Source organism: Piliocolobus tephrosceles, chromosome 1 (genome assembly GCF_002776525.5).
Source record: "Piliocolobus tephrosceles isolate RC106 chromosome 1, ASM277652v3, whole genome shotgun sequence".
Taxonomy (NCBI): Eukaryota; Metazoa; Chordata; class Mammalia; order Primates; family Cercopithecidae; genus Piliocolobus; species Piliocolobus tephrosceles.
Genome location: NC_045434.1, coordinates 80,660,468 through 80,682,551, shown reverse-complemented (window position 1 = coordinate 80,682,551; position 22,084 = coordinate 80,660,468). Strand labels below are relative to the sequence as shown.

Here is a 22,084-nt window from a genome sequence, read left to right as displayed (position 1 = left end):
TTTTATTTGGCAGTTTTTTAATTATATGTTTTTTTTTTTTTTTGGTCAAATCTTTTTCCTATTTGTTCTTGTTTTTTTTTTTTTTTTTTTTTTTTTTTTTTTTGAGTCAAGGTCTCACCCAGGCTGGAGTGCAGTGATGCAGTTGCTTCTCACTATAAGTATGACCTCCTGGGCTCAAGCAGTCTTCCCCACTCAGCCTTCCAAGTAGCAGGGACCACAGGCATGTGCCACCATGTCTGGCTGATTTTCTTTTAATTTTTGGTAGAAATGGAGTGTTGCTTCCTTGCCCAGACTGGTCTTAAACTCCTGGACGCATGTGGTCTTCCCAACTTGGCCTCCCAGAGTGTTGGGATTACAGGTGTAGGCCACTACACCCAGCCTATTAGTGAGTTTTAAATGTAAACCTTCTATTGGTCTCAGTGTTTATATACAAGGTCATGTAGGTGTTAGCATAACAGCTACTCATTTCTACTTAGACTTTGTTAATGAAATCTTACATTTCAAAGTAGGTATTTAATTTGCTTAAAACATTTTAGAAGTACAATTTTTTGGCTGGGCTCAGTGGCTCATGCCTGTAATCCCAGCACTTTGGGAGGCCAAGGCGGGTGGATCGCCTGAAGTCAGGAGTTTGAAACCAGCCTGGCCAACATAATGAAACCCTGTCTCTACTAAAAATACAAAAATTAGCTGGATGTGGCATGGTGTGGTGTGGCATGGCATGAGCCTGTAATCCCAGCTACTCGGGAGGCTGAGACAGGAGAATCACTTGAACTTGGGAGGCGTAGGTCGCAGTGAGCCGAGATCATGCCATACACTCCAGCGTGAGAGACAGAGTGAGACTCTGTCTCAAAAAAAAAAAAAAAAAAAAAAGTACAGTTTTTTGAATAGGTAATGTATGCACATTATATAAAGATGAGGTTTATACAGCCCCACAAGCTCTGTTCCCATCCCCCTCCCACTTCAGAAGCAGCATGTTATGTTCTTATGTGTCCTTCCAAAAAAGAGACTATGCATAAATAAGTATATATGGATGAGGTTATCTCATCAACCTTTACAGGATTAACAGGAAGATATATTTGTGATATGGGTCCAGCATATATAAGTATTTGGCAAACAACGTGAATAAAACTGGCAAAAACAGATTTAATTTGAACTGGTGTGACTGTATTCCAGGGTCACCAAGGGTTCTAGAGCTACTGCCCATGGTAGAGGCTGGGCTCCAGGTCTCCCTCAACCCCCAGTCAACACCTCATCTTTGGCCGGGTGACAGCCAGACTGTTCTGTTGTACATTTGCACTTCCAACTGAAATTTTGTTTGGAGAAAGGAATTTAAGGTGAATGCCACATTAGACAGACAGTACCAGTAACTGTCTTAATTTTCTCTCTTAATTTTTAGATGTTTCTCACCGTGTATCTCAGTAACAATGAGCAGCACTTCACAGAAGTTCCAGTAACTCCAGAAACAATATGCAGAGATGTGGTGGATCTGTGCAAAGAACCCGGAGAGAGTGATTGCCATTTGGCTGAAGTGTGGTGTGGCTCTGGTGAGAGACGCTGACGGCCTTGTGCTTCAGTTCTTCTATCTTCTATTAATGTTGGTTTGTAGATGTGGCACTGTGTGAGTGCTCATGTTTCTCCGGGGAGAAACTGTAGAATAGCATGTCTGACAGAACATAGTGTTCCTGATCCAGCTTTGGTATGATACATGAAGTCTTTTTGCTGTTTTCTTTTTCTGCAATAAAATGGAGACACCACAATATAAAATATAAAAGGTCATCTGGGATGTTGTGGTCCAATGGATAGTGCTCAACAGTGTCTTTGTATGTGTAAGCTTTACTTAATTAGAAATTTGAGGCATCCTAATTGGTTTGCCCTCTCTCAATTTCTGTAAGTTTTTAGAGGAAGCTACTCAGTGTTGAGGAACTGTAGTGGCAGACAGCAGTGGTGAACTCATGGGCATTATTGTAAGCCTTGAAATCAATCCCTCTGTATGGTTCTTTGGAGCTCTAATATGGGATAACCTGGTTTCTTTTTGGCTCCATAGGAGTTGGTAGATGTGGGAGTAATTTTTCATCATTTCTGCCTTGTTCCTACACAGGCTGGGTGAACTCCTGCTGGTTTCCTTTTTCACCTCTGGGGATGCCAGATGTCCCCAGAGCAAGTTACACACTGTGTTAATTGAGTTCATGCCATTCATGATAGCTAACTTCAGCTGAGCTCCCCCTTCTTTTCAGGCAAGTCCTTTTATTCATCTTTGGTTGACTTTTCTACAGTTGGATGTTCTAGAAGGTCTTCTGCAGTCTCTCTGAGTTACTTTCTTTTCTCTTTACGTAGGAACCAGATTAGAACAATCACATGAAGAAACCCAAGGGATCTTTTGAAAACGAAAATCAGATAATTTCACTTTCCTGCTTAAAACTAGCGACTTCTCCTCCACTTAGAATAAAATCCAAACTTTTAATATGAGGTTGTGAAGTTCTGTAGATTCTTAGTCTTTGCTCTTATCTGGTATCATTTTCTTCTCTGCTTCTTCCTGCAGCTTTAAAAATATTTCTTGAATATGCTAAGCTCATTCCCACCTTAGAGTCATTGGTGATAGCCATTCCCACTGTTTGTATTGCTCTGTCTCCAGATACTGTCATTGCTGGTTCCTTCTGGATTGCAGCTAAAATGTTAACCTCCTTGGAGAGGCTTTTCCTGAGCACCCTGCCAAAAGTAGCCATGAAGTTAGTTCTCAGTTATATCATCCTGATGTAATCCTCTGCAGAAGGTGCATCACTCTGACTTTGTGTGTGTTGTCCTGATAGCCCCAAACATATGCACTAGAATGTAAACTATTTAAGGATAGAGACCTTGTTTATCTTGTTCATTGCTGTATCCCCAGCTCAAGGGGAGTGCCTTGTACCTAGCAGGTGCTATAGAAATATTTTTGGAATGAGGAAATGAACTTCTAGCTGCTCCTGGTAACTTCCTTGCATTCAGCAAATTACCTTGCTTTATTCTTTACTGAGATAATCGAAACCATCCATTGTGTGCTTCCTCAGTTTTCTTACTCTGTACCTTAGATTCCCTCTGTGTGTCTCCCTTTTTTTCTCATTTTCATAGAGGAAGAAGCGTGCATTCTTTGCTGGTGCTATACTCTGTTCCTTGACACTTTTGATCCCACTTATTCCTCTTGCTCACTTGAATTTAATAACCTTTGCTATGTGATGATGACATGTAAAGGATTTTCTTTCTTACAACCTTTTTTTTTTTTTTTGAGACGGAGTTTCACTCTTGTTGCCCAGGCTGGAGTGCAATGGCGCGATCTTGGCTCACTGCAACCTCCGCCTCCTGGGTTCAAGCGATTCTCGTGCCTCAGCCTCCCGAGTAGCTAGGATTACAGGCATGTGCCACCATGCCCAGCTAATTTTGTATTTTTAGTAGAGACGGGCTTTCTTCGTGTTGTTCAGGCAGGTCTCGAACTCCTGACGGTGATCCGCCTGCCTTGGCCTTCCAAAGTGCTGGGATTACAGGCGTGAGTTACCACACCTGGCACAACTTTTTAATTAAAAAAACTTTTGGCTGGACACGATGGCTCACGCCTATAATCCCAGCACTTTGGGAGGCCGAGGAGGGTTGATCACCTGAGGTTAGGAGTTTGAGACCAGCCTGGCCAACATGGTGAAATCCCGCCTCTACTAAAATAAAATACAAAAATTAGCCAGGTATGATGGCGGGCACCTGTAATCCCAGCTACTGGGGAGGCTGAGGCAGGAGAATCCCATGAATTTGGGAGGCAGAGGTTGCAGTGAGCCGAGGTCGTGCAACTCCACTCCAGCCTGGGTGACAGAGCAAGATTCTGTCTCAAAAAAGAAAAAAAATTTATTTTTAAATGACAACACTGATACGTGTTCTAGGTTTTTTTGTTTTGTTTTTCTTTTCTTTTTTCTTTTTTTTTTTTGAGATGGAGTCTCGCTCTGTCACCAGGCTGGAGTGCAGTGGCACGATCTCGGCCCACTGCAACCTCCGCCTCCTGGATTCAAGTGATTCTTGTGCCTCAACCTCCTGAGTAGTTGGGATTCAGGCACGCGCCACCACACCAGCTAGTTTTTTTTTGTATTTTTAGTAGAGATAGGGTTTCATCATTTTGGCCAGGATGGTCTTGATCTCCTGACCTTGTGATCCTTCCGTTTTGGCCTCCCAGAGTGCTGGGATTACAGGCGTGAGCCACTGTGCTCAGCTCTAGTTTTTAAAAAAGGAAGTAATATAAACAGAATGGATGTCTCTCTCCTAAGCAATTCCCTTCGTCTCTTGATGTAATCACTTTAGCCAGATAATTTCTCAGACCTTTTCTCTGCATTTGTAAGTAACTGTAGAAATATTTTTGTGTTGTTTCTATATATTTTCTTTATGTAAGCAGTAGCATACATATCAGTGTTCTCCAATTTACTATTTTACCCTACAACATAGCTTGTGGATCTTTCCTTTTCAGATTAGTATGTGTAAATCTATATCTTTTTTTTTTTTTGAGACAGAGTCTCACTCTGTTGCCCAGGCTGGGGTGCAGTGGCACCGTCTTGGCTCACTGCCACCTCTGCCTCCCAGGTTCAAGCGATTCTGCTGCCTCAGCCCCGAGTATCTGGAACTACAGGCACCTACCACCACACCCAGCTAATTTTTATATTTTTAGTAGAGATGGAGTTTCACCATGTTGGCCAGGCTGGTCTTGAACTCCTGACTTCAAGTGATACACCAGCCTCAGCCTCCCAAAGTGCTGGGATTATAGACATGAGCCACCATGTTATTTTTAAATTATCACATAATTTTCCCCAGTATGCATAAACTACAGTTGAGCTAACAATTGCTTTATTTACAAACATTTAAATTAATTATCTTGTTTTAATAAGTGCTGAGTAAAAATCCTTTTAGGAACTTCTTCTGATCCTGTGCAAGCATTTCTCTAAAGGGTGGATGCCAAAAATGGAATTCTTTGGTTAAAAGTTCATAACATTTTTTTAATTTTCAAAAAAAATTTTGTTCTTCTTCTTTAGTCCCCTCCCCCTCCTCTCCCTCTCCTCCTCGCCATCCTCCTCTCCCTCTCCCTCCTCCTCATGCAGTAAGTGATGTGAAATATTTTATTTTTTTATTGAGACAAGGTCTTGCTGTGTCGCCCAGGCTGGAGTGCAGTGTGGTGCAGTCTTGGCTTGCTGCAGCCTTGACCTCCTAGGCTTAAGTGATCCTCTCACCTCAGCCTCCTGAGTAGTTGGGACTACAGGAATGTGCCACCACACCCAGCTAATTTTTCTGTTTTTTGTAAAGATGGGGTTTTGCTATGTTGCCTAGGCTGGTCTGGAACTCCTGGGCTTAAGTGATCCTCCAGCCTCAGCCTTCTAAAGTGTTGAGATTACAGGCGTAAGCCACTGTGCCTGGCCAGGCCACACATTTTAAAATTTTTTTTTAAATTTTATTGTGTATATTCAAGGTATACAACATGATGTTATGGGATACTTACAGGTAGTAAACAGGTTACTGTCATGAACCAAATTAACATAAAGTTTTGCACATTTGAAAATGTAATATATATTGTCAAATTTTCTTCGGCAAAGGTTATATCAGTTCATACCCTTTCCAGTTATTTCTAGATGTATTCCTCATCAAGTTATAATATTTTAACTTTTACTAAACTGATAGCTGAAAACTTGACTTTTGTTTAAATTTGCATATTTCTGATTTCAAATGTGGTTGCCTGTTTTTTCATTTGTTCGTTGGCCATTGGCTTTTTGGTTTTTGAAATTGTTTCTTTATATCCTTTGCTCATGTTTACTCTGGCTTTTTCCCTTCCCTCTTGATTTGAAGGCATTGAAAAACCATTCAGGATCTCAGGCCTATATGTGTATTATTAAAAAAAAAATTTCTTACTCCAAAGCTGTAACTTAATTCTCTAAGTGTTAAGCCTTTCTTCTCCTCTCTTGTCTTCCTCTTCTTTCCTTTTCCATTTCCTCACTACCCACTTGTGCATTTGCTTAGTGGATATTTCTTGGATGCCTGTTACGTGCTAGGGACTGCACTTGATGGAGAGGGATAGAGAGATGAAAGTTGCCTTCAGGTATCTTACAGGGCACAAAGAAAAACAAGTATCCACAGACATTTATAATACAATGTGATAGTTGCAGTAATAGATGTGTTTCATCTGCAGGAAAAAAGGGTGCTGGGGGGCGGATGATTCATGGTAGGAATGGCTTGTTCAGAGTCATATAGGCAGGAATGCCAAGGAGATACAGTCGTGTGTCACGTAATGATGGTGATATGTGCTGAGAAATTTATCATTAGGTGATTTTGTTGTGTGAACATCATAGAGTATACTTTCACAAATCTAGATGGTATAGCCTACTACACACCTAGGCTATACGGTATATAGCCTATCACTCCTAGGCTACAAACCTGTACGACATGTTACTGTATTGAATACTGTAGGCAGTTATAACACAGTGGTATTTGTGTATCTAAACATGTTTAAACATAGGGAAAGGTACAGTAAAAATATGGCCTTACAATCTTATGGGACCACTGTCAACATGCAGTGCATGACCGTAGGTGTGGTTGGCACACAGGTGTTAGTAGGGAGCTTTGAGAGCCTTTGAAGTGTCTGTTTCAGTTTATGCAGGCCTATGCCTGATCTTTTGCCATCATAGGCCCATTGGGATGTCAACCTGGAGCTTATGAGAAAGTCCATATCCTTCTGGGGCAGTCCGGCGTGGATTGCAAGCTACTTTACTTCCTTTGAGTTGTCTCTTTGCTCCTGAAACCTGGAGATTTTACTTGTTTTGAGTACAGCTTGTGGTTGTGTATTTTGTAGGGGTAGATGGAAGGGCTACTCAGAATTTCTTTTGGAGGGTTTCTCTCTAACTATGGTATATCCTTTTTTGGGGGTCTTAGAATATGTGTGGTTTATAAAAGGGGATGATCTGTGTCAACTTTCAGTATGTTATGTGACTGGAAGTAGAACCAGAACCGCACTTTGTTGCAGCCAAGCAGGTTAAATTCAGGGTTGGTTCACCAAATTGGCTGCTTGAATTGAATTGAATGCTTGCCTGCTCTGTTCTCTCCCATGTTTATTTAAGGTGTTGATTACTAATAAATGTGTTGAGTTTTCTTAGGGTATTTCAACATTCTTATATTTAAAAATTATGTTGACATTACTGGAGTTTCGTTGATTTTAAGCAGTTGCTGCCTCAAACAGTATGTCTTGTTTTTATATCCAGATCCCTTGAGATTGGAAGATTTTTTTAGGACAGCTTGAGATATATTGTTTCTCCTGAGGCTTCTATTTTTACTACGTATTTAGGTGTGCCCTTCTTTTTTTTTTCCAGAAAAATTCTGACACTGGTATTCTCACTGGAAGAAGGGCAAATATAGATACATTTTACAGCAGTAAATAGACTTTTATTTGGAAATGGATAGATCTGATTTTTTTAAACATTGTAAAATTATAATTTAAAAATAGCCTGTATTGAAAACTACAATTAAAAAAAAAAAGACTAGGTTATTTAGAAAGTTGCTTTTTAATTTTTTTGTATATTCAAAGAATCATGAACATTAGTGTTAGAAGGGACTGTCTGATCTAATATAGATTTTACAGAAACTTTTGGAACTACAGAAGTTAAATGGCCAGGCGCGGTGGCTTACACCTGTAATCCCAGCACTTTGGGAGCCCGAGACGGGTGGATCACGAGGTCAGGAGATCAAGACCATCCTGGCTAACACAGCGAAACCCTGTCTCTACTAAAAATACAAAAAAATTAGCCGGGCGACATGGCGGGCGCCTGTCTGTAGTCCCAGCTGCTCAGGAGGCTGAGGCAGGAGAATGGCGTGAACCCGGGAGGCGGAGCTTGCAGTGAGCCGAGATCACGCCACCGCACTCCAGCCTGGGCGACTGAGCAAGACTCCGTCTCAAAAAAGAAAAAGAGAGAGAGAGAAAAAAAGAAGTTAAATGGCACGCCTGTGGCCAGCATGGAGCCCACTGGATTAGACTACTGAGCTCCCGATAGCTGGCAGAGATGCATTGCCCTTTCTAGTATTCCACCCTGGTTTGACTCTGATCGTGTGTGTGTGGAAAATCTGTGTTACTTCATTTTCTAAGATGTGTTTTAATGAAAACAATTTACCTGAGATACTAAGCATTTGATGTATCTATAATGTATAATTTGCATGAAGGATAGACGGTGAATGATATGTTTATCTTTCTTTTACCTGAAAATAATGTGGTTTCTACTCATTTGCTTTAGAACGTCCAGTTGCAGATAATGAGCGAATGTTTGATATTCTTCAGCGATTCGGAAGTCAGAGGAACGAAGCTCGCTTCTTCCTTCGTCATGAACACCCCCCTGGCAGGGACATTGGTAGGTAGTGCTCTGTGAATTGTGACAGATATTGAAGCTTTTATTTTGTGCTGGTAGCGCATGATGAGAAGCCAGGTAATTTGAGAGGTGAAGGAGAGGTTAGGAAATGTAAACAGTGGAAATAGGATGAAGAGAAGTTTGACTATAGTTTTTTAATGCGGGTGGGAAGGAGTCATTAGAGTAGGGGTTTGAAACTCTAAGAAAGAGAATACTTGTTAGTCAGGGTCCCTGATTAGGTCCTTCGGCAGCCCTGAGGCAGAAAGTCCTCTTAGACAAGAGGAAGGATCCCTCTTCCATAATAACAGGACAGAAATAAAACTGTGGCAGATGTGGCTAAATTTGTGCATTTTGTGGGAGTAAGTTGAGGGATTTCTCATCTAAAAACATTTGTTTTCTCTGAGGTAGGAGTGATGATGGAGGTGGGTGGGAAGTTTGAGCTGTTTTGGAGATTAGGAGAGAAGGCTTACTAGGGAAGCCAGGCTGCTGGGAGCCATTGAGGCCAGTTGAGATGAGAGACCATGAGACCATACATGATTTTTCTCCAGTGGTGGTCTACAGCCCATGTGGGTTGTAAGAAGAGAAGAAACCAAAGGTATCTAGACAAATTCTTTCTAGGCAATTGTCTAGAAAACCCAAGGTTTCTAGACAAATTCAATGGAAGGTCAGTGATACCTCATCTGGGTGGGGAAGAAGTGAAGACTGGAGGGACTTTGGGGAAAGAGTAGACAGAGTTAAGAGGCTGCGAGTCTCAGATGAAAGAACAGGTGTCGTGAGAGGAAATGAGTGAGACAGGCAGATTGAAAGGAAATAGTGTTCAAAAAACAGAAGGTTTGAATTGAAAATTTCAGAGGTAGAGGGCGTCTAGTGTTGTGGTCCCACGTGGGGCCCTGAAATGAACCTGAATTAGAGTGGGGACGAGAAAACTAGAACTGAGAGGCTAGCATTTGGGCAGTAACGTCATCCAGAATGAAGGCAGGACTTGGAGGTGGAGAGAACAAGGGAGTCAACTGGTCCCATTGTTAGTAACCAGGATTGTGACCAGAGTTTATAGATGACTGTAAGGGGAGGGTGGAGGAGAGTGTGGGTGGGAAGCAGCAGTAGACACTGGGGACACAGCCATCCCTGTGACCCAGCAGTCTTGTAGGATGTGGGAGAACGAGCAGGATTATTGGACATTATAAAAGCTCAGTTTTGGCTGAACGTGGTGGTTCATGCCTGTAATCCCAGCACTTCGGAAGGCCGAGGCGGGAGAATCATGAGGTCAGGAGATCTAGACAGACCATGCTGGCCAACATGATGAAACCTCGTCTCTACTAAAAATAAAAAAATTAGCTGGACATGGGATCTGTGATCCCAGCTACTCAGGATGCTGAGGCAGGAGAATCGCTTGAATCAGGGAGTTGGAGGTTGCAGTGAGCCGAGATGGCACCACTGCACTCCAGCCTGGCGACAGAGCAAGACTCGTCTGAAACAACAACAACAACAAAACCAAAATTAGCTGGGCACCTGTAATCCCAGCTACTGGGAGGCTGAAGTAGAAGAATCGCTTGAACCTGGGAGGCGGAGGTTGCAGTGAGCTGAGATCATTTGCACTCTAGCCTGGGCAACAAAGCAAGACTCTGTCTCCAAAAAAAAAAAAAGCTCAGTTTCGTTAACTAACTGTTGCATTAACACAAGTGTCTATGTGGTACCTGACCATTGGGAATGATTAAATTTAGAGTATGGGTTAGCTGAGGGGCAGAATTGACTTAGTTTGGCCCCTTCTAACCTACAGATGAGAAATGCTGATACTTAGGGGTTAAGTGACTTGTCAGAGGCCACACACCTAGAGGCAGAGCCAGGAGTGGAACCTGAATCACCTCAGCCAAGCTACCTGGTTGCCTTTCGGTATCACTGGTGTCTTTAATTTTATTTTAAGTAAACATGTATTTTTTTCTGTAGGCTTTTTTTTTTTGTAGTTTTATATTGGCATTTGTATCTTATTTTTAATTTTGTTCTCTATTTACATCGCATGCACTCTTTTCTAATTAGTTGAATTTTACCCATTCATCTACCTGTTCAAATATCTTGCTGTCTAGTAGTGGATAAATTATTGAATAGTCTCTCAATAGTGCAATATGCAGTTTCAGTGTCTGTAATGTGAGAATTATAATCTGAAGATAAAGGAGCTGTTTTCACATTGTCACAAAACACCAGTGCCACATAGTGTTGAAATTGGGATAAAACAGTATTGTTTTTCAGTCTCCTTTATTAAGGTGTTAACTTACTCTTTTTGGTCTAGACCTCTCGATTAAGGATTACGAGACTGTCACCATATTCTTTTTCCAGTTCAATTAGGACCTGTGACCCAGAATGTATATGAAATTATGTTTAAGGCTCTTGCTGCTTTCTTTAATTAGGTAACTGATTATACAAAGGAGAAGCTAGTTAAGTGCTCTCTCTTTAAGACAGCAAAGAAAGCAATTATTCTGAAATTATAGAAGTTTTTTTTTTCTTACAGAAATATTGTGGCAGATTACCTGAGCTATTTTGTCAGATAATTGAGCTGCATTTTAAAAATAAAAGCTGATTGTATTAGAATTAGTTGTAAGTGTAATACTTGGCTCTGAGTAGACGTGTTTGTTTATTTGTTTATTAGCAATGGGAATTTGTGCTAAGATTCCTGACAGTTATAATAGACATTTTACTTAAGTTTCTTGGGAGGTAATTTGATAATTTTTTTAATTTCTGGGAAGTACAGGTATGAGCTTAATTTAATGTATTTTTAAAATTCTCTTTTGGTATTTTTGCTTCTTATAATGTATTAGTTTAAGATGTTTCCTTTTATGATACATTAAGTGGTACTGAAAGACCCATGTATTTTGACTTTAAAAATTCTTTTTAGCCAAAAAAGCAGAATATATAGTGTTTCCGGATAGTTCCTTCACAAACTTAAACAAATATTTTGCTTAAATAAATGTAGAAGTACTTCATAGTACTTACAAATTACCACAAAATGTTTGCAGTAAACCAAATAATTAAGATACTACTCGTTCCATTTTTAAGTGCTTTCTTCTCATAATAATTTAAAAATATTGTTAGTGAGTACAAGGATGCATTGATGTAATTTTCAACTATTTCAGTGAAGCTTTTTTTGATTTAACTACTGAGTAGCTAAATAGATGACTAGGAAGAGCAACTATCAGCAAATGGTATGAATTACTCATAGTCAGAAGTACATTAAGTTTGTTAAGTTTTCCTCCTTTGGTATGTGAATCAGACAGGTTTCCTAATGACTAGGTGGCATGTGATACTTAGTAGTGCTACGTATTCACTGTTCTATGAAATTAATTTTGCAAAACACACTGAGTTATGAGACCTTAAGTCCATTGCTATTAGAAAGTATTTTGTTTTAAGAATACATTCAACTTAAAATATCAAACAGCAGTGATGACAGAACTTGGAAATGAACTGGTTCTTAAAATATCTGTCAACTCTAGTGTTAATGCATAATTTTTGGATTTTGTCCTTAGTGAGTGGACCAAGATCTCAGGATCCAAGTTTAAAAAGAAATGGTGTAAAAGTTCCTGGTGAATATCGAAGAAAGGAGAATGGTGTAAGTTGTTTTTATCCATACTATATATACCACAGTCTATGTATTTTTTAACTTCAAATCTTATTCATTATTACTATGTTATTCAATGGGCTAAGGATGGCTCCTTTTTAAAGGTTATTTTAAATTTGTTTTATAGGAACTATTAATTTTAATGATCTCTTTATGGCTGACTATTGGAAGAAATTGTATTTTTAATGCGACACAAATTCAGAACAAAATAAATGCTGAGCAAGTTTGAGGAAGTATTTCTTATTTGGTGATTTTATTTGTTGCTATCATCACTTTATTAAAAATGGAAAATCGGCTGGGTGCGGTGGCTCATGCCTGTAATCCCAGCACTTTGGGAGGCTGAGGTGGGTGAATCACCTGAAGTCAGGAGTTTGAGACCAGCCTAACCAACATGGAGAAACCCCGTCTCTACTAAAAATACAAAATTAGCCAGGCGTGGTGGTACATGCCTGTAATCCCAGCTACTCAGGAGGCTGAGGCAGGAGAATCTCTTAAACCCGGCATGCAGAGATTGCGGTGAGCCTAGGTTGTGCCATCGCACTCCATCCTGGGCAACAAGAGTGAAACTGTCTCAGGAAAAAAAAGGAAAATTATGTATTTATGCTCTTGCTATTGCATGTGAATTTGAGCATGCATCTTTGGTATATTTGGAAGACATTTCTTTTCAGAGGTCACTATTTTTAGTGCCATTAGGGATTAGCTAAATTACCTTTTTCCAATCATCAGTACATTTATAGTAGAATTCAAATGATCTTAAGTACCATTTGCTCTTACTGTGTCTTCAGATTCTTCTTTTTCTTTTCTTTGACTTACTTATTTTTATTTTTATTTTATTTTACTGTTTTCTGGGACCAAGTCACGTTCTGTTGCCCAGGCTGGAGTGCAGTGGCATGGTCTCGGCTCACTGCAAGCTCTGACTTCTGGGTTCATGCCATTCTCCTGCCTCAGCCTCCCAAGTAGCTGGGATTACAGGTATGTGCCACCACACCCAGCTAATTTTTGTATTTTTAATAGAGATGGGGTTTCACCATGTTGGCCAGACTGGTCTTGAACTCCTGACCTCAAGTGATCCACCCACCTCTGCCTCCCAAAGTGTTGGAATTACAGACATGAGCCATGGCACCCAGTCTTTTCTTTGATTTAATAATTATTTTACAATGATGAAAGGATGATATGCACATGATAAAAATGATCTTAGCCATTATTTTAGTGCATATGGACACAATGTATCTCCTCCTCCACCAACTAGAGTCTGAGGCAGGAGGATCACTTGGAGCCAGAACTTTGAGACTAGCCTGGGCAACAAAGCGAGACTGTGTCTCTATTAAAGAGATAAATTATATCTTTATATATGTATTTTTAAAAAGCTGCCAAATGTTTCCAAAGTGATCATATTATTTTACATGCCTGCCAGAGTTTTACTGTTTCTACATCCTTGCCAACGTTTGGTATGGTCAGTCTTTTTAATTTTAGCTGTTAAAATATATATGTAGTGGTATTGCGTTGTGGTTTTAATTTGTATTTCTCTAATGACTAATGATTTTGGACATCTTTTCATGTGCTTATTTGCTCTCTGTGTTTCTTCTTTGGTGAAATTATTTGTTCAAATCTTTTGCCCAGTGTTTTGCTCTCTTACTGAGTTTGAGAGTTCTAATAGTCTGGATCCAGTTTTTTGTTTTTTTTTTTAATGGAGCATACTTTTAGTGTTGTATCTAAGAACTCTTTGCCCAACCCAGGGTCACAGAGATTTTTTTTTTCTTTGTTTTCTTTTAGAAGTTTTGTAGTTTTCAGTTTTACCTTTAAAAATCTATAATCCCTATTGAGTTAACGTTTGCATATGGTGTGAGAATCAAAGTTCTTTTTTTTTTTTTTTTTTTTTTGAGACAGAGTCTCACTCTGTCGCCTAGGCTGGAGTGCAATGGTGCGATCTTGGCTCACTGCAAGCTCCACCTCCCAGATTCAAGTGATTCTCCTGCCTCAGCCTCCTGAGTAGCTGTGATTATAGGTGCCCGCCACCACGCCCAGCTAATTTTTGTATTTTTAGTAGAGACAGGGTTTCACTATATTAGTCAGGCTGGTCTTGAACTCCTGACCTCATGTGATCCACCCACCTCGGCCTCCCAAAGTTCTGGGATTACAGGCGTGAGCCACTGTGCCCGGCCCTAAAGTTTATCTTTTTAATATGAATATCTAATTGTATAAGCAGTATTTATTGGAAAGATTATTCTTTTTCCACTCAGTTGCTTTTGCACCTTTGTCTAAAATCAGTTGCCTCATGTATGGGGCTATTTTTGTACTCGCTATTCTGTTTCGTTGATCTGCTTGTCTATTTTGACGTCAATACCACATGCATTGGTCACTGGAACTTTTATAAGTCTTGAAGTCAGATAATGTAAGTTTTCCAACTTTATTCTTCTCAGAGTTTTGGCTATTCTAGATGCTTCGTACTTCCATATGAATTTTAGAATCAACATCAATTTTTACAAAAATGCCTGTTTGTATTTCAGTTGAGATTTTGTTGAATCTGTAGATCAGTTTGAGAAGAATTGCTGTCTTGACAGTATTGAGCCTCCAATTCATGGGCATGGTATAACTCTCCATTTATTTGGATTTTCTTTCAGCAGTTTTTGAGATTTTGGTATATACATCTTACCTATTTATTAAATTTATCCCTAAGTATTTCATATTTTTGATACTCTAAATGGTATTTAAAAGTTTTAAATTTATAATTGTTTCTAATATACTGAAATGTACTTGACTTTTGCATATTTGATTTTTTTTTTTTTTATCCTGAGGTCTTGCTATGTAACCTATTTATCTGGTAGTTTTTTTTGTAGATTCCATAGTATTTTCTTCATAGATGATTATATTGTCTATGAAGGCAGTTGAACTTCTTTCTTACCAATCTGGATGCTGTTTATTTATCTTTCTTGTTGCATTGGCTAGAACCTCTAGGACAAGGTAGAATAGATGTTGTGAGAGTGGATGTCCTTGCTTTATTTCTGATGACCCAATGTGTCCTGAATTTTTTAGTGCTATTGTATTTTAAAATGATATTCCAATGACTAAATTCTGGATTTGCTGCCAGTGCCTCAATACCATGTTTAATATGATCAAACATATGATCTTCTGTTGTAATATAAGTTACAGAACAAGGTAATTCTGAATTGTTCCATTTATGTCCCTGACTGTTGAAACGATTTAATTTTAAACTTACAACTTAAAATAAAAGATTATTGTATATTAGTATGTTTTACATCTTAAAAAGTCAATGTGATGAGTATTAATGTAAGAATTAATGATCTGCTTAATATTATGAAAGAATAATCACTAAGTAATTTTGTTGTAGTTGGTTCAGATGAAGCTTTTACATAGACTTTTGAGGGTAGAATCTCTGTGATAGTTTTATAGTAAGTTGGGATTGTGTTTGTTTGTGTTTTTACTCGTAGGTTAATAGTCCTAGGATGGATCTGACTCTTGCTGAACTTCAGGAAATGGCATCTCGCCAGCAGCAACAGATTGAAGCCCAGCAACAATTGCTGGCAACTAAGGTAGTATCTTCTTTTTGTTTTTGGAGATGAAATCTCACTCTGTCGCCTAGGCTGGAGTGCAGTGGCACGATCTCCGCTAACTGCAACCTCTGCCTCCTGAGTTCAAGTGATTCTACTGTCTCAGCCTCCCAAGTAGCTGGGATTACCGGCAGATGCCACCACACCTGACTAAATTTTGTATTTTTTGTAGAGAGGGGTTTCACCATGTTGGCCAGGCTGGTCTCAAACTCCTGACCTCAGGTGATCCGCCCACTTTGGCCTCCCAAAGTGCTGGGATTACAGGTGTGAGCCATCGTGCCCGGCTGGTAGTATCTTCTTTTAAAAGACCTAACAGGCCACTATTGTTAATGTATGTGTAAGGCTATTTACTATTTACGTTCTACCCCCGTTAAGCCAATTACCTCACAGATATGAGGTGACATTGTCAACCCAAAAGCCACCTGCTGTTTGGTGCTCTCTTTAAGTCCTTACTACAGCATTTTGTAGAAATCCTTATATCATCCTAATTGTTCAAGATCTTCCTGACTCCTGATTCTGATCAAGATTAACTGTGCTATGCTGGTTATCAGTCAGACAGGAAAGGTGGAAAGAGCCCTTCATCTTTGCTCCTAGGAACTACTGTGGGCCACAGCAAGAGGAGTATTAAAGTTCTAACATGGCATGGTTAATCTTGGATCAGAATAATCTAATACTGTCCCCTTCTGGAACTTGGCACCAATAATGGGCTGCTTGCCTTTTTTTGGGGAACATTCTTTATCCACAAACTAACCCTAGTCCTGGCCTTGAACAAGGAAAATATAAGAAGCCACTCTGTTACCATCAGAACTGCTGCTTCTCCTGCCAGCCATAGGCTTCCAATCTGACCCAAAAGCCAACAGACCTTTCTCTGTAAAGGGCTACATAGTAAATATTTTGGGCTTTGCAAGCTTTGCTGCCTCTGTTGCAACTACTCAACTCTGCTGTTATAAGCTGTCATGGATAATGGGTAAACAGATGGTGTGGCTGTGTCCCAATGAAACTTTACTTAACAAAACAAGATAGCAAGCTGGATTTGGCCTGCAGGCTATGGTTTATCAACCCCTGGTCTTAACACCCAGGATCCACAACTGACCAGTCCTTTAGTGATTATAAGGCCACTGAAGCAGGGGTAGACACTTGTTGGTTTGTCATGGGCAAAGTTACACAATAGGGCTTTGAAATAATGGCCAGGAATTCTTCAAGGCAGTTCTCAACATGCAGTGTGGACTTCCATTTCATACTTTCTGGGGTTCCTGTGTATCCATTTCTGTTTGTAATACCAGACCCCAGTTTTTCCAAAATCATGTATATCATTGCTTCTCAAACTTGATGATACATGCGAATCTCCTAGGGATCGTGTTGAAAATGCCTATTCTGATTCAGTAGGTATGAGTTGAGATTTGAGCTTCTACATTTCTCACAAGCTTCCAGGTGATGCTCATGCACATTACATTGAGTAGTAAGGATATATAGTCAAATAAAAAGGTTGGTTGTTGAAGAATAAATCTCTAACCTTTTTAGTCTTCAAGGACTAAAAAACAAGTGCTTGTGGGGGTTTTTTTTTTTTTTTTTCTTTTGATATGGGTTCTCACCGTGTTGCCCAGGCTGGACTTGAATTCCTGGGTTCAAGTAATTCTCCTGCCTTAGCCAAGGTTTTTGTTTTGATTATTTCCATGTTACTTACATGTTTTAGGTATATTAATCTAAGAACTAGTTTACCTGTGATTATAAATTGTGTGGCTCTGTTACTTAGTTTTAGTTAAAAATTTTAATGTAATAAAAACAAAATTTCTGCTATAACAAAAGTACCTTGGGGCAGGGGAAAGAAACAGTTTCAGATTCCATAATTGCAGCTTTCTAAAGGTGTTAAATATTTCTTTAGCTCTTTTCAGTGACCATTTGTTGAGAATATACTACATAAAATACCATTCAAAGACATTTACATTTCACATTTCATTTAATCTTCACCATAGTAACATTGGTAGTTACTATTGATCATCCCCGTTTTATAGATGAAGAAACATAGACTTGCATACTTAGTGAGGTTATGCAGTTTGTTCAAGGTCTCATAGCTAATAAGTGGCAGAGCTTGGGTTCGAATCTAAATGTACTCCAAATCTTATACATTTAAATACTTTCTTATAATGCTTCCCATTTCTACATGAGCTGCTTTTTAAAATTGTTGCGACAGTTTATGAAAACTAGTTCAAGAATCGCTGCATCCTTGCTGCATAAGAACCACTTGGGTTAAAAATACTGATTCCTGGATCTTATCCCCAAGATTCTAGGGTGGGCTCAGGAGTATCTGTTTTGAACAGACTTCCAATGTGATTCTGATGGCAATGTTTAGGAAGAAGGTGAGAACAGACCAGGGTTACAAGTGTACCTCAATCTCAACATCTAAGTGTTGCGGTTAGGCTATTTTGAGCTTAGTGGTGTACCTACCTAAAATGACATACCTAATGATTACTTTTATTTTTAGGAACAGCGCTTAAAGTTTTTGAAACAACAAGATCAGCGACAACAGCAACAAGTTGCTGAACAGGAGAAGCTTAAAAGGCTAAAAGAAATAGCTGAGAATCAGGAAGCTAAGCTAAAAAAAGTGAGAGCACTTAAAGGCCACGTGGAACAGAAGAGACTAAGCAATGGGAAACTTGGTGAGTTGTTCCTCATAGATTTACTTTTTTCTACATTTTTTGGTCTGTTTTTTTTTTGAAACAGGGTCTTACTATGTTGCCCAGGCTGGTCTTTTTTGAACCCTGGCCTCAAGTGATCCTCCCACCTCAACCTCCTGAGTAGCTGGGGTTACAGGTGCAAGCCACCATGGTTGATCTGTAGATAACTTTAAAGGGAGTCTTTCGAAAAAAATATTATTCACTGCAGTTTTGATGCTGCAGGTTCCTCTGAATTGGATTCAGCTGTTGAATGTTTTATACAGGATTTCTAAGATACCTTTGGAAAATGTAGTATTTTTTCCCCTCTTAACATTTTTTGACTGAGAGTTTGATGAAGGCAAGGATTTTTATTCATGTAATAGCTCCATCTATTACAATATCATTTTAATCAGAATGTTAGTGATTTAATAGACCCACCTAATCTTATAAAATTGAAAGTTCTAAAGAGATTTTCATTGTTTCTAAAATTTGGAGTTTAATAATATTTTAAATGCAAATTCCGATAACGATACATTGAGATTGAAGCACAGAGATTTAAAGATGTCTCTGTTGATTTCAGTTGCTTCTGAAAGAAATAGATTGCTTCTAGGACATTCTGAAAAATTTTTCTACTGTTTATTAGAAAGTTTATTGTAAAGCCCGGTTGCCTGGGAAGTGGTCCATTCTTGTTTTTCTTTTCAACTGTTGTTGCTATTCTCTCTCTCATCTAGTGGAGGAAATTGAACAGATGAATAGTTTGTTCCAGCAAAAACAGAGGGAGCTCGTCCTGGCTGTGTCAAAAGTGGAAGAACTGACCAGGCAGCTCGAGATGCTCAAGAACGGCAGGATTGATGGCCACCATGACAATCAGTCTGCAGTGGCTGAGCTTGATCGCCTCTATAAGGAGCTGCAGGTAGACCGTAGCTGTTTGCCAAATGCTGTACAACCTCCTTTCCAGAAACAGAGTTGCTCATACAAGTGGCAAGAGGTGCTAGATTTCAGTTGCCTTTCCTTAAAGAGAAGGCAGGTTGTGGGGAGAAGCTAAACTCCAGAGAATCCAGAGTAAACTTTATAGTACTCCAGACAGGAAATTTGAGACATTCCTCATAACCACAGCTGGTGGTCTTGCACAGGTGTCACTTAATTTTAAACCATGAGATGAGAAGTGTGGAGGGGTGGAGGGACCTCATATTTTTAGAAATTATGTAATAGTTAACCATGTGATTAACTGTTTGAGACATTTTCTTCCTACTCCTTGGCTACCTTTTTTCCCCTCTCTTTTATTCAGCTAAGAAACAAATTGAATCAAGAGCAGAATGCCAAGCTACAACAACAGAGGGAGTGTTTGAATAAGCGTAATTCAGAAGTGGCAGTCATGGATAAGCGTGTTAATGAGCTGAGGGACCGGCTGTGGAAGAAGAAGGCAGCTCTACAGCAAAAAGAAAATCTACCGGTAAGTGGGCCGTTTTGTAATGGTTTGGGGGAGGAGGGAAAAGGATGACCAGCCCGGTGAGGTTACTCATAGGCAACTTCTTCAGAATCATTACTCAGTGTGCCCTCAGAAAACAGACGCTGTTTATGGATCCTCAAAAGACAATCCGCTGCTTTTTTACTTTTTAATGTTATTACCTGTGTAGCTCTGTTTGTCTTTCTAATACTTGTAATAAAGTGTGGGTGAGAGTTCATTGGGGAGTGTTTATTTTGGAATGTTTTTTTGTAGACTCTATGGCTAGATTCTGAAAGTCCTCATTTTAAAAAAGAAAATGTCACATCTTAGTTTCTAAGTCTGATGTTCTGAGGTGATTTTTAATACTGAAGGACCTGTGCTTCTTTCCTAAGGTTTCATCTGATGGAAATCTTCCCCAGCAAGCCACGTCAGCCCCAAGCCGTGTGGCTGCAGTAGGTCCCTATATCCAGTCATCTACTATGCCTCGAATGCCCTCAAGGCCTGAATTGCTGGTGAAGCCAGCCCTGCCAGATGGTTCCTTGGTCATGCAGGCTTCAGAGGGGCCGATGAAAATACAGACGCTGCCCAACATGAGATCTGGGGCTGCTTCACAAACTAAAGGTAAAAAGTCCTGCAGAGCCTAGTTCTTTCCTATCCCCACTATTCTTTCTCCTAAGTTTGAGTTTTAAAAAACATCTCTCTTTGTGTTCATTATTCATGTTTGAATTCTAAAAATCCTTTTGTATTCTTTGCTAGTGTAATGATAAGTTAAAAAAATTAAAATTGATACCATAGTTGTACAAAGATGATTTTTCTTAACCCTAAATAATACAATTCTATTCAGGAAATGAAATAAAATACAATATCTTTATAAAGCTGAAAATTGTTTTAAAAAGTTCCTTCTTGTTGCTAAGGAAATTTTGATCTGATATTAATAACTTGAGAACTTTTCTTTTTGTGTAAAAACATATGTAAGTGTTTGTCATCTTTACAGAATGTGAGGTTCTGAATCTATTATGTTGATGAGTGGTGTTAAATATTCATATCTGCTTACATGTGAGATTTGCTGATAATTTTTAGAATAACATTAAACATATTGGGAGATTAAAAGTGAAAATAGCAGAGGCTCCTTGTGTTAGTGATCTTTGCATTCTGTATACTTCTCAGATACATGGAGAGGTGCAAGCCAGTGTTTTGTAATGGGAGGAGAAAGTGTAGGGAGAATTGTAGGAAAATTGGGGGTAAAGCATCCTTTAATGACCTTACCATTCAGACCCCTGGACAGAAGAAGTAATAGCTAGTGTTGTCTCTGTTCTCTAACCGTTATCATGTGCAAAAAAATAGCTGATTTTCAAATTATTTGTTATTTTCCCATAATTACTACTGTGAAACAATAGTACCATGCAGTCTGGATTTTATTGTGGAAAGAGTTATATTTGCTTTGTTTCTGTGAGTAAAAATGAAAGCGGTGGCTTTTGAAATTTAAGTATCTGTGTAGAAAAAACCTGAATATGCTGATCTGTGAAAGACTGCAGTTGAAGTCCTAGAGTAAGAGTCCACATATTTACTGTTGTGCATGTGTCACTTAAAATACCATTTACAAAATACACCTTAGACCCTTAGGTCTCTTGAATTGGAAATTATTTTCTGGGTGTGATGGTGATGTTTTCTAATACAATGAAGAATCATGTGTCTTTGCTGGTTCAAGCAGACTTGCTGTGACTACTTTTAAATTGCTTGAGTAAAGTACTAAATTAGAAATATAAAATATAATACAGTATTTTCTAAGTAAATTTTTTGGGGGTGTTGTGAGTCTGGAATTTAAAGCTGTTTTTAGAGATTGAAAGTCTTAGTAGTAAAAATCATTAAAAATATCTTTAGAATGCTGAGTTATTTGTAGCTGCTTTTCTGTATTTTAGGCTCTAAAATCCATCCAGTTGGCCCTGATTGGAGTCCTTCAAATGCAGATCTTTTCCCGAGCCAAGGCTCTGCTTCTGCACCTCAAAGCACTGGGAATGCTCTGGATCAAGGTGAGATTTATTTGTGCTACTCCTGGACATTAAATTTTGGTCATCTAAAAGGTGCTGTGTATTCTTTTTAGATAGTTCATTTTCTTTCCTGTCCTTGTCCTTTCCTGTCCTTGTCCTTGTCCTTTCCTTTCCTGTTCTGTCCTGTCCTTTTTGTTTTTTTTTTTTTTTTTTTTAAAGACAGGATCTCACTCTGTCACCCAGGCTGGAGTGCAGTGGTATGCTCATGGCTCACTGGTGCAGCCTCCACCTCCTGGGCTCAAGTGATCCTCCTACCTCAGCCTCCCTAGTAGCTGGTACTACAGGTGCATGCACCATGCCTGGCTAATTTCTCTATTTTTTTTTTTTTTTTTGAGGCGGAGTCTCTCTCTGTCGCCCGGACTGGAGTGCAGTGGCCGGATC

The 22,084-nt window shown here is 39.3% G+C and overlaps 1 protein-coding gene across 4 annotated transcripts in view; it reads left to right on the top strand.

The window, feature by feature from the left end:
* Positions 1-22,084, top strand: part of TP53BP2 (tumor protein p53 binding protein 2) — a 67,260-nt gene that overhangs the window by 23,672 nt on the left and 21,504 nt on the right. For 3 of the 4 annotated variants that reach the window (XM_023203667.3, XM_031935866.1, XM_023203666.2), the window contains 9 exons: positions 1,397-1,544; positions 8,268-8,381; positions 11,894-11,976; positions 15,435-15,536; positions 18,037-18,211; positions 18,940-19,121; positions 19,497-19,661; positions 20,048-20,276; positions 21,575-21,685. In XM_023203667.3, the coding sequence (XP_023059435.1) occupies positions 1,397-1,544; positions 8,268-8,381; positions 11,894-11,976; positions 15,435-15,536; positions 18,037-18,211; positions 18,940-19,121; positions 19,497-19,661; positions 20,048-20,276; positions 21,575-21,685 (1,309 nt within the window). The remainder of the gene's footprint in view (positions 1-1,396; positions 1,545-8,267; positions 8,382-11,893; positions 11,977-15,434; positions 15,537-18,036; positions 18,212-18,939; positions 19,122-19,496; positions 19,662-20,047; positions 20,277-21,574; positions 21,686-22,084) is intronic. The other variant, XM_031935868.1, reaches the window with a different exon arrangement.